Raw genomic sequence first — 16431 nt, 5'->3', positions numbered from 1 at the left:
AAGCCCTGACTTAATTTATGCACAAAATTTCCTCTTTGTATGCCCTTATTAATGCATGCACAATTTTAATTAATGCACCCCCAGCTTATGGCATAAAAATAGGTTCCAGTGTATTCTGTCTATCTGGTCTATCTAGTTTCCAAGTAGGGTAACGGGCTTGCAATTACAAATTTCTCCTTACAGCGCTAACTGGAGCAATGGCGCAACTGTTCTTGTGTTTCCCAGAGATATTCAGCCAATCTTCTTAAATTTCTCTTGCCTCTGGCGTTCTGCAGTCGATTCCGAATTTGATTTATCGCCGCTGCTCTTTTTTGGGCTGCGATTGCAAAAAGTCTGATCTTGCCTAGTTAGGGTAGTGGCTACGACGGTTAGGACAGCTCAGATTAATCTTCTGCATGAAAAAACAGCAACGATCAATCTTAACAGAATTATGCAAATCGTTGCAGACCAAGTGGTTTTAGTCCAAGAGCTTTGCTTTAGTAAGAGGAATTTCAATCTAGGTAGCCACCGGTGTCTGACACTTTCAGTAAAAATTAACTGGTAAACTCGCATGTCATGCCTCGAGCATGTGTGCTAGTCGACAACGCAATCGTTGCTACACTCGTCTCTGAGCTTACTACCGAAGATGTAGGGGAATCAACATATTTTGGACACAGCAACGCGCCAATATTTTTTGGAAACTTACGGCAAAAACAAATGGAAGTGTCCAAAATATATTGGCGTAACGCTGTGTCCAAAATACGTTGGTTCCCCTATGAGACCTAGTATGAGACACATTCTGCCGTAACGTTACAACGTTTTGACGCCTTTTCTGTCAGATTTTTCACTATAACTCGTAGATTCAACCGTAAACCCTCAAATATTTTTGCATATTCGGATTCCTTGTAAAATTTCCAATAAGTTTAATCTGTTAAACAGTTAGTTTTCATTGGAAAAGTATGTTAAAAATGGAAATAAGTAGCGTGACGTTACAACGTTGTAACGTCACGCTACTCATTCCCGTTTTTAACATACTTTTCCAATGAAAACTAACTGTTAATTGAAAATTTAACAAGGAATCCGAATATGTAAAAATATTTGAGGGTTTACGGTCGAATGTGTCATTTGATACCTCATGAGGTCATGAGGTATCTGTTGGAAAGCTCAACAGAAAATAGGCCTATTGTTCGGTTTATTTACTGCATGACAAATTATCCCGGTACGAATGCTGCAATCATCCCGGTCGCATACTGCACTGCAAAGATTTTCCGCTCATTGTTGGCAGTGATGCTCTCCATATCATCTGGGGTACCTAAGATATTTACTTTGAGAGGTTCCAGTTTTATGGATTACTTAAATAGTACAGAACTTGGATGACTTAACATAGGCAACCGCCCTACCTTCATTATCTCTGCTAGAGAAGAAGTGTTAGACATGACATTTTGCTCCTGCTCTAGCAGATATGGTGAAATACCGACCCTTACAACACCAAATGGGAGCCAACACTGAAATTATTGTAATGAACGCGAGGGTACACATCTTGTTAATTTGATACTATAATCGACACAATTTTAACCACCATATGCGAAGACCAAACAAACAAATCGACAAAGTGCAAGGGTGTAAAAGAATACTTTAGGGAAGGATAATTTTGGCATCGACAGGATGATCATTTTCATAGTTTCACTTACTATAGATTCAGGCATAGATGGGTAAATGTATGTTCTTGCGATGAGGACGGAAGATGAAACAACAAATCCGCATAAAGTTCCCAACAATCATTGAAACGAAAAAGGCGTGTTCCGAAAAGTATAAATCCTGTGGCGTTGTAGGAAAATGAATAACTTACTACATCCACAGACAAACAGACGTAACACCTTGAACGATTTTCATGAAAATCCATCGCCCAGTTCACACTACCATCACCTGGTGGAAAAGTTGCACGAATCACTGTGTTGTGCCATATCGTCAACAGAAGGCGCTAGTGTGAAACGCCAAACGCATAGAAAAACGATGTGCGCGCCTCTGGTTGTGAAAGCCACGACTATGAAAATTTAAAATGATCGTTAAAAGCGTGGTCGATGGAAATTTCGCAAGTGTTACGTCTGTTTGTCTGTGCTACATCTGTTTTGTTTTTTTCTCTCTCTAGTTTTCTGGCTGTTCTTGTTCGAAGTAATACAAATTTAATAGATATTAGTTCATAAATTCGAAAGATCCATACTTGGCTTCACCATTTTTAAAATAGCACTTAATTAGTTTTTTTTCTTTCTTTTGCTAAAATGATTCCGCTCGGCATTTCAGGCTTGTAGGCAGTCAGGATATTCTTCCTTCCGTGTCGGTCGCGGAACTTCTACGTATAAATAAAAACAGCTTCCTAATAGAAAAAAAAAACTAAAATTTCCTTAAATGCATCTAGGGCTAAAAGGTTTCTTTTCCAAGCGGAGAAAAACTCAGTATGAAAACGATACAATCAATATGGTTTGATTCGGTGAAAGCTCACTAAAGTTCTGTTTTTCTTCTTATAAATTAAACAATTTTCAACTAAACCGACATCAGTAGGTTCCTAAAAACGACGTCTTTGCGATTGATTACTATAGTTCTATAGTTTCCTTTTCTACAAATCTGGGATTCTTGGGTAGCACTCCTCGTTTCATTTCTAGCGTTCGTCGTAGGTCGTAGCCAAAAGAAAACTCAAAATTCCTCGTGCTTTTGCTGTCGCTTCTGCTGTTTGGCCTCGATGGCGTCGATGATGGGCTTCCGCTTGGCGTGGTAGCGCTTGTTCGTTTCGGCTAGTTCCTTCTCCATCTCCTTGTCGATGCTGGCCAGCCGCTGCTCGAGCTGTTCGTAGTTGAGGAATTTCAACTACGGGCGAATGGGAAATTAATTAATGGGAGAGAAACAATTAGATTTGTTGATATACGTCTTTTACATTGGACAACACTCAAATCCAACATACGAAAATGAAATATTTAAGTTTGATCAAATTGGTTACAGTTTCAAAAAAAAATAGAAACAGAATTGGATTCTTTTCTCAGGATGCGTTTTAGATGACTTTACCTTAGAATGGTCTCACTAGGTGGCGCAAATGTTGCAGTAAACATTATGTATGGCAAAAATTTCCCACAGATTTTTACTAAATTTTTTAACCCTTTGGAGCCGGAGGGGTCATATATGACCCCAACATAGAAATGGCTGTATAAATTCACACATTTCATAAAACGGGATGGTAACATAAGGCTGAATTTCTGAAGGCAGAATGCACAAAAGGCTGAATACGAAAGGCTGAAATTGAGAAACTGTAACATATGGCTGAAATAACAAAAGGCTGAAAATTGAAAATGCTGAAATTACGAAAATGCATATACAAGCTATAGCACTTCCTCATTTTCTTGGAGTTACGCCCCAACTGAGATAAAGCCTGCTTCTCAGCTTTGGCATATCGTGTAAGGGGCACAAAGATGCTCAATGCCAAAGGAAGGGAGTCAAGAAACATTTCATAATGAAACGTTCTTGGCCCGAACACGTAACCCTCAGCACATGCCTTAGCTTGGAAACTGAGCTTAGTGAAGAGGCTTATGATGCATACCAACAAACACAGAAAGGAACTGATAATATTTATACCTATCGTTAATTTTTCCTTCTTTAAACATGAGCTATTCTTTCTAGTCATGTTGTTTCGGAGATTGTTGTCGATACTAACAATCTCATACAAGATTTTCCCTTCTTTGAAATGTATGCTATTCTTTTGAAGCATATTGTCTTAGTAATTTAGGGGTTCAATAATGCATAGCATTATGACCAGTCATAATTTCCGATTCAGAACATAGTAAGTGAAGCATATGGCTTAGTATGGCCAACCATGAAATAGGGGAAGGTAGGACAGCCAAACATCAAGCTCAAGAAAAACCAATGCGAGTGCCACGGCTGGGTAATCGATCACATAGCAAATCTTCATAAAGACCGTTTAATCAGTGTATATATGTCATTATTCCCAATCAGAGTGATACGCCTGTTTGTCTGAGTCGAATAACTATTGCAGCCTTGTGTTATTTCAGCCTTTTTATGCATTCAGCCTTTTGTAATTTCAGCCTTTTGATGCATTCAGCCTTTTGTAATTTCAGCCTTTTGTGATTCAGCCTTATGTTATTTCAGCCTTTCATAATTCAGCCTTTTGTACGTAACCCCATAAAACAGAATACTGTCTTCGGTAAATTGTTACAAATTGAATCCTTCATTGAAGAAAAATGGGGTTACGTACAAAAGGCTTGTTTTCAAATGTACCAGCCCAAAGACTAACCTTAACACAAACAACACAAACAAACAGACATATCACTCTAATTGGAAACAATTAGATAGGGGAACTTACGTATTATCGGCAGTTTTGTTCTCTTCGTCATGGGGGGTTTTTTGAAACCTGTTGAACTCAGATTTGGCATCCAATCCTTCCCAACCAAGCTGAGTTACATGCCCAAATTTCAGGCAATTTGGTCCATAAAAACCCCTCATAACGAAGAGAACGGACCTGCCGATAATACCCTTTGTCACCCTACATACACTAATTTTACGGTCTCCTTGAACATTTGCTTGTTGGTCGATTACCCAGCCGTGGCACTCGCATTAGTTTTGCTTGAGCTTGACGTTTGACCGTCCTACCGTCCCCTAGTTCATGGTTGGCCAAACTAACCCATTTTGGGGGAACATGCTTTAGTTACTTTGTTCTGTATCAGAAAGTTTTACGACTGGTCATAATCCTATGCATTATTGAACGCCTACATTACTAAGACAGAATTTCTCAAACGAATAGCATATACAGAAAAACTTGTAGTTAGAAGACACAGAATGTTGCTAATTGACAAATTGAGGGATGAATTTTTGAAAAAAATCGCGTTCTGGTGGGATTTGAACCCACGACCCCGTATTCGCTAGACCGGTGCTTTAACCAACTAAGCCACAGAACAGGTGATAATTCTGCGGAATAGAAAGCCAAACTGAACCCGAGCCCTCACCATGAACATTCACTTTTTCAAGAACCATCTCTCTTTCGGCTTAAGGCAAAAAAGGAAAAAAAATACTGTAACTTATATATGAATTTTCGTATTTTCAGCCTTTTCAATTTTCAGCCTTTTGTAATTTCAGCCTTATGTTACAGTTTCTTAATTTCAGCCTTTCGTATTCACCCTTTTGTGCATTCAGCCTTTTGAAATGCAGCCTTATGGACAGACTTGTTAGAATCTCAAAATGGCCGCCACAATGGCTGACTTTGGCACCTACTCACGATTTCGAGGGCACAAATCTCTTCGTAAACAAAATCAGCACACTTGAGATTCTCATTTTAAGCTTATTACAAGTGAGCAAGAACAGAATAATAAAACGCTCCGTTGTTTGAAGTATGCTTCTTGAGATTTGTGCGTCTGAAGTTCTGATGCACTGTTGAAGCGGGATGTCAAGACGTTTGTCCTTATGTTAGCATCCCGAAAAAATTGTAATACCGTCCACCCCCGTTGGTTTGACCTCATCTAATCTGAACACTTTTAAATTTGACCCCCTGTAATCTGCACATCGTTCAAACTAAAAATGGTTCAAACGTCATTCTGCTCATGGAACGGGGTGAAACGGAACGCAGAATCAAAACAAAACATCAAAAACGGTTACCATCAGTGTGTTTTTCGATGTCCACAGGGTTACTAGAAGATCAAATTAAAAAACGAACCCCGTTGGTTTGCATGAGGTGTCGTTCAAACCAACGGGGGTAGACGGTATTTGTATTTGAGACATGACTGATAACCTAGAACATCCTGAACACCATGAAGTTTGGAGAAACGAAATAATTGGCATACCAGTTGTTCTAAAAGCTGAATTTGATTATGGGTTACGTTCATATGTATTCATTTAACCTTCGTCAATGATATGAAAAGGTGTTATATATTCTGGGATGTTCTAGGTGTTCCAAACTGTCCTGTTGTAAAGTCCTTTAAATGTAGAAGAATAATTTTATGGGTTTTCGCCATAAATAATAGCATTGCATAATCTACTGGGATCCGTGAAGCTCGTGAAATCTCAAATGTCATTTAGGGACACTATAGTGATATTTCATGTCTTGTTACGGGTATAAATACTTGTTACATTAATAAGTCATAATAATTGTTTAATGAGTTATAGATTAAAATTCGTGCGTTCTTTGTGTTGTATGTTTTATTCTAACTTGTGAATATTCCCCTAATTTAAATGCACATTTATTGGGCTCTGGCAGAAAAGAGGCCCATGCAATTCAATCCCATTTTGATTGCCAACTTTCAGGCCATTTCGGTCAGCGGTCAAGTACTAGAGATGTAAACCTTTCCCTGACACGGACTTCAAATTATAGAGCTCTAGTAATGAAACCCGAATCGGGATGCCCGATTAGGATTAGTTTTCCTAGATGAAAATCAAGCTATGAAAGCAGCAGCAATGACTGCCAACTAAAAGGCGAATTGCCATACAAAACCCAATTCCAGGATGACTGATGGCCTAGAACAATTATGAAACCTTGTCATCCTGTGATCGGAAGATGTTACCCAACTGGATAACAGGACACATTTATGTTTTGTGTTGTGCTGTGTCAATTGGCAATGCCTCGTATTTGTACATTTGTAAGGTTCTATATGTCGTGAGTTACAGTAAGGTCCTGATTACGGTATACTGGCGCGCACGATGAAACTGGTCAATGAGATGGTACACTCTCAGATGACCGCGGAGTAGAGGTGTGCTGGTGGCGACGGCATTCTATCCTCTTAGTAGGTGCCTTCCGTCCCACAAAACCTTGGCAAGGCCTTAGAGTACGTTCCCGATCTGTACCCAGCTTAGGAAACTACTGGGTGGAGGTAGATTCAGTTGAAGTATCCTGATTAGCGCTGATCCTGGCTCTGAGCTCAGGTCCCATAAGGGCCTGTGCCTACCCGTGGGTGGCCTCCCTGCTTGCATAGATAACCACCGGGATCCTTGGGCGACTACTTCAGTGGCAGTGAGGACAGCGGCTCACAGGGGGACCCTTACAACAGAGATGAATTCATTTTTAATCAGGGAGATCGATAATACGGAGGGTGAGGTGCAGTCTTGCGAATCAACCATCACGAGACAAACACTTGAACCGCTTTCTGGAATCACCCTTCCCAAGGTGATACGAACCAGCTAGCATGTCAGGCCTGGAATGACAAACATGTTGTGGGTTCCACCCTTCGCAGCTTTGCAGCGATAGCAGTTGCTGAGTATGCTTCAGGTGGGTTGCGAGAGAATCAATCTCTCTGAGCAACGATGCATTTCGGGCGAACTGAGAGCGTTTGCCGTGGACAGGGCGAACTGCGTGGTGCGCTCAATGTGTGCGTTTAAACTGAGCTATGCAAAACAAATAGGATTTGTGACGTAGTACGGTGCTTGTGCTAATCCACATGCATAGTTTATCATGCCGTTGCGCGTGCATCTGCTTGAGGTGACGGAGAGAGTCATGACACTCACATGAGCCATATCCAAGTCAGGATGATTGTAGCAAAACGAGGGTGACCGGGTGACGTGGATGGGATTCTGTCTTTTCTGGTGTTTGCGATTGTAGAGAGTGCGAATCAGAAACCGCAGAGACAAAGTGATACAAGTTTGGTGTTTATCAGCTTTTTTGTGACTTGTACGCTGATGCTTTGCGACACTGGTGAGGTGATCAACCCGTTCGCGAGAAGTGGACTGGTCAGAGCATCAACGTAAGCGGCGAGGGTGGAATCCCCTCAAGTGTCAGAGTACGGTACACCGAGGGTCGGGTCAGCGATCGAGGACACGCAGATGAGTGGAGCGGAACTCACGCGTTCGCTGACCCGCAATAGAAATGGGCTTCCGAAGCTGCTGGTGGTCGCTGAACAGCTCGACGAGCTGATCGGATACACGAGCGGGCGGAACAACATCAGCAAAGACCTTAAAAAAGGTCTGCTGAGACTCCGCGATTCGGTGGCCCAGGCCAAGAAGGTCAAGAAGATCTCTTGGTTGAGCGAGGCAAGGTGACTGGCGCGGGTCCACGGGAGAAGAGAGGTCCACGCAAACGGACCGCCCCTCTACAGAGACCGCGAATAAGGTGCAGCCAGGTGGGGCTGCAGAAAGAGGGAAAATCTCGGCCCAAACCAAACGGCCGAGATCAGTCGACGAAGAGCGGCCGGTGAGTGGTAAACGCCCACGTAGCGCGAGCAACCCCAAGACGGTCGCGAAACGAGCTCGGGGCAAAGAACCGAAACCCCGAGACGAGGCTGTTAAGAGCGGTAGCGGTGACCAGCCGGTCCAAGGGAAGGAGAACCCTTGGATTACGGTTGGTAAGAAGAAGCGAAGGGCGAAGGAGAAGGTTTTCAGTAAAACCAAAGCGAAGCCGGCGGGTAAGCGCACGAAAGGCAACGCACTGGTCCTCAAAACAGAGGGTAACAGCTACGCAGATGTGCTGCGGGCTATGCGGAGTGAGAATCGTCTCTCGGAACTAGGCGCGGATGTTAAAAGCATCCGGCGCACTAGGACAGGAGAGATGATGCTAGTGCTCAAGAAGGATGCCGTCAACAAGGGCTTCTCTTATACGGCACTAGCACAAGACGTGTTAGGCGAAAAGGTACAGGTGAGGGCTCTGACGCCGGAGGCGACTCCCAAGTAACACAACTTGTTACATTAGTGTATATAATACATATTTAAAACAAATGCCTTGGTTAGGTTGCTTGTATGCATAACTTAAATTTGTACACTTATATCACCGAAAAAGCGCAAAAAATGGCGGCTTATAAAACATTGTTGATGTTATACCTAGGTATTTTTCAATACCTTAGTAGAACATGTAAGATGTTTTCTTAAACATTGAAAATACTTATTCGTTCAAGCCAAGCTAGCAGAAATCCTGCGTAAAATGGAAATCCATTTTCACAAACAAGTGATGACTTAAATGATTTTGAATGCAATGTAAATATTTATTTTCAGGTTTGTTGTTGTTCTGTAGTATGGCTGAAACTCATGTGCCATTCTAAATTTTTGGTGAAATGATCACAATTACTCTTCATTCATTCATTCGCTTCTTCTCTGGTTGAAAATAAGTATAGAAGATAGTTCATTTTTTGTGAAATTTCCTATCAAGTTCTCCAGAATCCAACATGGTAGGTGCCTAATACAGTATCGTTCATATAATATGAACTTTTTTTTAATTGAATAATATGATAATTAAAATACGATCAATGTAAAAAATCAATTTCTAAGAAAAAAATAATTTGTTTTTCATTTAATATTCTTTATTTTCATGTATGAAAACCTACGCACTTAGAACACAGCACAAAGAAACTATTGTAGGACACTGTACGGCATGATCAAATGAATGTGTCAAAATGGTTGATGTTCAGTCTAAAATATATTGATTTCACTATTAGTGACTGTAATTTCTGATTTTTATACAATTCAATGAATAAATATTAAAATGTGGAGCGGATCTTGTGTGATGGTTAGAACACTTGACTATCACGCTGAGGACCTGGGATCGAATCCCACTCCCGACAAACTCGCAAAATGTGAGTTCTTCCTTGGGAAGGGAAGTAAAGCGTGGGTCCCGAGATGAACTAGCCTAGGGCTAAAAATCTCGTTAATACAGATAAAAAAAATATTATAATGTAAGTGCAATTTCGACCAGCACTGTAATTATTTAAGTCTTAGGAACTAAAGTTTCAAACATATGTTGAAATACATATTTTGTGCATCTTAATAACATGATTCTAGAACATAATTATATGCTTTTGAAAGTACCTTAAAAAACATCACACTAACTTGATTTCAACATCCTTTTACAAATGCGTTTTTTGTTTTGTTTTCGAATACCTGGTTTGAACATCAATATAACAATAACAAATTAGTGGTGAAGTGGCAGAAAATAAAGAGTTCTTTCGCAAGGTCCAAAACATTTTTTTCTTTATGTGGTTTAAAAGATTGCTGCAGGTAAATACAAGACATACAAGTGCCATATAGGAGCCGATTTTTGGTGAACATTTTGAGGTGTACCCGAGCCACCGGATCAACATTAACAAAATAAAGTACTTTGGAGGAACGCTGCATGCACAGTTATTGAATTTCGTACTTGAAAATAACATGTTTTGAACATTCTTCAACATGTTAGTGTTGACTTTGTGCTGCTGGATGTACTCACAGCATCTGTATTTTGAGGAAGACGATGAAGTGACAAACTTGTTTTACCAACGTCAAAAATACATAATTTAAACATGCGGTACTACTGATGAGCTTCTCATTAGTTTGTTTTTGATATACATAGCTAAAACATAATTTCAACTGAAGATGTTTATAGTTTCGTTAATAATACTATACTAGAACATCTTTTTGAATTTTGTTTTCCGAAGATGTTTTCTGTGTTATTGCGAATCTTTTCTGAAATCCGCATACCGGCCAACAACTGGTGCGCCGACAGCTCATGCGCCGGGCTGTGCGCCATACAAAATGTAAATAAACAAGTGTCAAAATGGTTCGCGCCAAGAGCTCTATCTCTCTTAGGGTTCGGTTCCATTTTTTGTCTAAAACATTGAACGTCTTTATGTCTGGAAATAATGTACAACAAAGATATTATTGACGGTAACCACGCTTTTACTTCATTAAACCTCTGATTAATAGTGATTTGGCTAGTGAAAAACTTGGCGCATAGGCAATCGGCGCGCAAATTGTGCGCTGGTGTGCGGATTTGAGTTAATCGTCGCAAAGTGCCCAACATACATTATACCCTGGCGCGCAACCTAGAGGTCGAAGAGAAACTTGTCGAAATGCTAAAAATTCTCGAGAAGCTCAATACTTGGGCTGTCCAGTGCAAGAACTTGGATGAGATCACCACCGCGGAGGAGCTCTCTGTTGTCCTTAAACAGCAGTGTAATGTGGACGCGCCAAGCGCATCGATCCACATCATGCGGGGCCCAGCAGGTACGCAGATCGCATGCAACGATCAAGCTTCCAGTCGGGGAAGCGAAGAAAGCGGCTGCAAAGGGCATGGTAGAAGTCGGCTGGTCGGAGTGTCCGCTTAGTATCTGTGAGCCGCCGGAAGTGTGCTTCGGGCGAGGCCACAAGTCGTGGGCATGCAAAGGTCCCGATAGGAGCAAACTCTGCAGAAGATGCGGAGTAGAATGCCACTTCGCCAGGGAGTGCAAATCGACACCAAAGTGTCTGATTTGCACGGCGAACAAAGGCCACGTGGCGGGTGGGCTTAAGTGCCCAAGCATAAGTGGACAGAACGGCCGAAAATGACGCAAGTCACACAGTTGAACCTGAATCACTGTGAAGCCGCGCAGCAGCTGTTGTGGCAATCCGCCTCGGAGTCGAGTACAGACATCGCGCTTCTTTCGGACCCATACCGCATCCCCCCAGTAACGGGAACTGGGTTGCGGATAAGGCCAAGAAAGCGGGGATCTGTACGACCGGTCGGTACCCGGTCCAGGAGATAATCTCCACGACGTGTGAGGGCTTCGCGATTGCGAAGATCGACGGGGTCTACTACTGCAGTTGCTATGCCCCACCCAGGTGGCAGATAGGCCAGTTCTCGTCCATGCTAGACTCACTGGCAAGTGCACTGAGTCCCTTGGTCATCGGTGGGGACTTTAATGCGTGGGCGGTCGAGTGGGGCAGTTGCTCTACGAACGAGAGAGGTTGGGCTCTACTCGAAGCTATGGCGGGATTAAACGTGAAGGTTGCGAATGTCGGCAGTGCAAGCACATATAGCAGGAACGGTGCGGAGTCCATCATTGATGTGACCTTCTGGAGCCCGGGTCTTAACCCTAGCTCAGACTGGAGAGTTGATAACGGGTACACGCATAGTGATCACCTGGCGATTCGATACAATATCGAACATGGCGGTAGACGGCAGCAGTCGAGGATAACCGACACTGACCGAGGATGGCTAACCTCGAGTTTCGATAAGCCGGCATTTGCGGAGCGACTGCTCATGGAGCAGAACACCGACTACCTGTCTAGCGACGGTCTATTTGGTACCCTGAGACGAGCGTGTGATGCAGCAATGCCGAGACGATCCATACCCAGGAATGGACGAAGACCGGTATACTGGTGGTGTCAAGAAATCGCGGAGCTCCGCGCATCTTGCCACAGGGCAAGTAGAAGGATGCAAAGAGCCCGGACCGATGAGTAGAGAGCGGAGCGAGAGGTGGCATACAGGGCGGCAAAGCTGGCACTGAACAAAGAGATCAAGGCGCGTAAGCGGGCGTGCTTCAATGATCTCTGTCAGACGGCCAACACAACCCTCTGGGGAGATGCCGCACCACGAGGTAAGACCATGGGCACCCACACTGCAAGACCATCCCGGTCCGAGTGAGGTTCCCCCAGTGACGAATGACGAGTTAGCCGCAATTGCGAAATCACTTAAGCTGAACAAGGCCCCGGGCCCGGATGGCATTCCGACGGTGGCTATCAAAGCAGCCATCGAAACTAGCCCTGACATGGTCAGATTGGCTATGCAGAGATGCCTGGATAGAGGCGAGTCTCCGGATAGGTGGAAAAGGCAAAAATTGATTCTATTGCCCAAGCACGGGAAACCACCAGGCGACAGACACGGCTGGGAAACTCCTAGAGCGGATCATTCTGTCTAGGTTATTGGTCTATACCGAGAGGACGGACAACGCGGGGCTATCAGACAGCCAGTCTGGGTTTCGCAAAGGTAGATCGACAGTGGATGCCATTAGGTCAGTGACTGGATTGGCCGAAGTTGCGCTGCAGAAAAAGAAAAAAGGCATACGGTACTGCGCGATCGTCACGCTAGACGTTAGAAACGCCTTCACTAGTGTAAGCTGGGCCGCCATAGAGAGCGCCATAACTCGCTTAGGTGTCCCGGCTAGCCGAAGGCGTATTCTGGGAAGCTACTTTGAGAACAGGGTGCTGATTTACGACACCGAGGAAGGCCAAAACAGTACAATGTCACCGCGGGGGTACCGCAAGGATCCATTATGGGCCCGGTACTGTGGAACGCGGCATATGACGGCGTATTGAGGCTAGCACTACCACCGAGAGTAAAATTGGTTGGCTTTGCTGGCGACATTACCCTGGTGGTATACGGTCGGTCGAAAAGGTGGGATTGACGGCAGCGCATGCGATTGACATAGTGGAAGGCTGGATGAGGTCGAGGCAACTGACACTCGCACACCACAAGACGGAGGTGGTGGTGGTGAACAACCGCGAGTCTGCACAACAGGCAGTGGTCACCACGGGCGGGTGCTCGATCGAGTCTTGTCGCTCACTGAAGCTTCTTGGAGTCATGATCGACGACAAGTTGATCTTCAGTAGTCATGTCGAGTATGCTTGTAAGAGGGCGAACGTGGCGGTTCCGGCACTATCTAGGATGATGTCAAACAGTTCAGCAGTTGTCTCGAGTAAGCGAAAGCTGCTCGCGTCAGTAGCCGTGTCCATACTACGGTATGGCGCCGCCGCATGGTCGAACGCGGTCAAAGTGAAGAGGAATGTTGATAGACTAGAGAGTACACATAGGCTAATGTGCCTTAGGGTGGCCAGTGCATACCGGACCGTCTCGAAAGACGCGGTATGCGTGCTAGCGGGCATGATGCCGATAGCACTGGTGTTGGCCGAGGATGTTGAGTGCTAGGATGAAAGAGGTACTAGAGGTGCGCGACGAAACGCCAGAACTTCGTCCATGGTGAAATGGCAGAGAGTCTGGGACTCTTCAACACAGGTGGACACACAGGCTCATACCGAGCGTGTCCCGGTGGACGTGTAGGCCCCATGGCGAAGTGAACTTTCACCTGACACAATTCCTGTCGGGCCATGGGTGCTTTAGGTGGTACTTGCACAGGTTCGGGCATGCAGTGTCACCCTCATGCCCGGAGTGTGCAAACAGCGCGGAAACGGCGGAACATGTGCTCTTCGAATGTCCACGTTTCGCGGAGCAGAGGTCGAGCATGTGGGAGGTATGCGGTAGTAACATAATAGAGAGGATGTGTACGGAGATGGACGAGTGGAACGCGCCGTGTCGACCACGGTATCCACAATTGTGCTTCACCTCCAGAGGAAATGGCGGGCCGACCAACAGTTAGTCGAGTTGGTCCCCTAGAGAACAGCTGTATGTGATGGCTGACGTTTGATAGTGAGAGTGCGAAAGGACGCCCCCCCCTCTACGAAGTAAACCGTTACGAGCGTACCGCGGAGGCAAGGTCAGGTAGTGCAGAATGAGGTTTTTCTACGGTGTTGCCAACCAACAAATTTCCTCATTCTATAAAAAAAAATTGTCGTGATATGTTGATACTTTGTAATAATAAATTTTCTTTTATTTTTATAACAGTCTGCCAAAATACCTTGGAGTTCAGATCTTCATATCTACATTCGTAACAGCAGCAATATCTGCTATACTGAGTAACGTTGCATAATCAACCGCGGATACTGGACCAACCTAAAGTCTACTATATATTATTATGAACCTTTGGGACATTAAGGGTCGTTCAAACTGGCCTGAAGTTAAGCTCTTGGCAGTAACAGTAGTTATTCTCACAATGAACTGTAACATTACACATCCAACTCTAATCTGTGATACCCCTGGCATTTCATGAGTCATTCCAAGATAGTTTTGGGGTTTTTACAGATCTAAACTAAACTACTTCAGAGACCATAGCTTCAGGTCTACACTTGTGGTACTTAATAGCTTTTGCCACTACGTTAAGTAGTGTTACATAATCCACTGTATTTACCAAAGTAGTTTGAGGAACAGTAAGGGTTGTTATACATTTTTGGGATATTATGGGCTATCCTTTTTTGTTATGGAACTTAGTTGATGAAAACAACCACTGTAAATGAGACGATTTCGTTTCAGATAGTAGCGCTACACAGCCATGAATATCCATGAACCTCTTAACTTTCAAGTGTCACTTCATGATAGTTTTGTGATAATTTAGGTCATCCAATCTTTCATGGAGTACACAACTTTATATCTACACTTGCAATGCTAGCCTGCTACACTGAATAATGATACATAATGAACCATATTTTCCAATATTCTACAAAGACTAGTAGGCATTGGTCTGTACCTTTGAAACATTTAAGGTAATTCAAACTTTATGAATCTCATTTTTTTAGATTTGCATCCGTTGAAGTCATTATTTGTGCTATAAAAAATACGTTACCGTAAAACAAGTACTGGGGTATCAGTTATCAATTGCAATTGAAAGATTCGATAATCCTAAATACTTTGGGTGACTTTTAGTTTTCCATGCGAGAATCAGATTTTCATTTTGGGGTGACTTTGATAGTGCCCTAAAAACCACATCAAATCTTAAAAAAATAATCATATAAAAATGAGTTTGTGGAGTACTGAGTGAAAAACACAGTGAATTTAGCTATCAAAAATCATTTCTTTGTAAAAATATATGTTTAATGGTACATCATTGAGGGGGTTAGAAGCAAAGGGGTGTAAGTGATAAAAACCCACTTTCGAGTAAATGAGGTTTAAAGTGTTTTTTAAATTTTTCATCCCATACAAAATGTATGAAGTTTCAAAATCGACTCAAAGATCCTGAAAGCTTAAAATCTGAAGAATTTTTATTAAATGCTTAGCTCAAAATCGACAAAATGGTCACTTACACCCCTTTGATTCTGGGCCCCTCAATTACATGCTATTGTATGGTGAGTTTTCATTTGTTAGGCAGTTTTTGAATGTTTGAAATGTTTTGAAATTTTGAACAACACAGATTTATCTACAAGAAATTACAAGGGAATTGCATACTTTTAGGGGTTTATCGATGTATGGAGATTTATGTCCCAATTTACAAAATTTCTTCCATTTCGTAAAAGCACAGTTCGTTAAGAGATTCAAGGTCAAATTTGGAATCCCAGCCAACCACATATCGTAAATCATCGTGTGGAAAAAATCGTATATTTACATATATTGAATCAGAATTGTATAATAACGTGTATATTTGTTGACAATGATTGCTTAAAATCGCATTTTATACCAATTGAAATTTCAATTTCGATTTCGTTTCATATAGTCGATTCCGATCATAAAAGGTGGTAGTTACTATCGGTAGGATCGCACAGAATCGGATAGAATCGTAAAAAATCATACGTTCTGAATGTCGAACTTCAAGTTCGCTAGCATCGTATATGTGATTTCTTTGAATCGTGAACATCGCCGCTTTACATCGCATATGAATCGAGCTTGCTACCTAAAGGTATGATCCTATAACAGTGTTGTATACTGCCGTGAATCGCATATCTGTCCCATTTGCATAGGAAATCCAGCAAAGATGGGACTGATATGCGATTCACGGCAGTATATTGATTGTTTGCGTCATGCTTGCGTCGCATACGAAGTGAATTAAATCGTAGAAATCGTATATTCATTTTTACAGTCGCATATGATTGTTACTGCAATTTTAATAGACGAATCTTAATCTCGGAAATCGTAAATGGTTTTGT

The 16431-nt window shown here is 42.8% G+C and overlaps 1 protein-coding gene across 6 annotated transcripts in view; it reads right to left on the bottom strand.

The window, feature by feature from the left end:
* Nucleotides 1–2104: 2104 nt before the first annotated feature.
* LOC109418980 (serine/threonine-protein kinase 3) overlaps nucleotides 2105–16431 on the bottom strand; it is a 111946-nt gene continuing 97619 nt past the window's right edge. For all 6 annotated transcript variants that reach the window (XM_029877701.2, XM_029877707.2, XM_029877703.2 and 3 more), the window contains exon 6: nucleotides 2105–2841. In XM_029877701.2, the coding sequence (XP_029733561.1) occupies nucleotides 2671–2841 (171 nt within the window). In that variant the 3' untranslated portion in view covers nucleotides 2105–2670. The remainder of the gene's footprint in view (nucleotides 2842–16431) is intronic.

This window comes from Aedes albopictus, chromosome 2 (genome assembly GCF_035046485.1).
Source record: "Aedes albopictus strain Foshan chromosome 2, AalbF5, whole genome shotgun sequence".
In the NCBI taxonomy this organism is placed as follows: Eukaryota; Metazoa; Arthropoda; class Insecta; order Diptera; family Culicidae; genus Aedes; species Aedes albopictus.
Note: the sequence above shows the minus strand (reverse complement) of the source record. Positions and strands in the feature narration are given on the sequence as shown.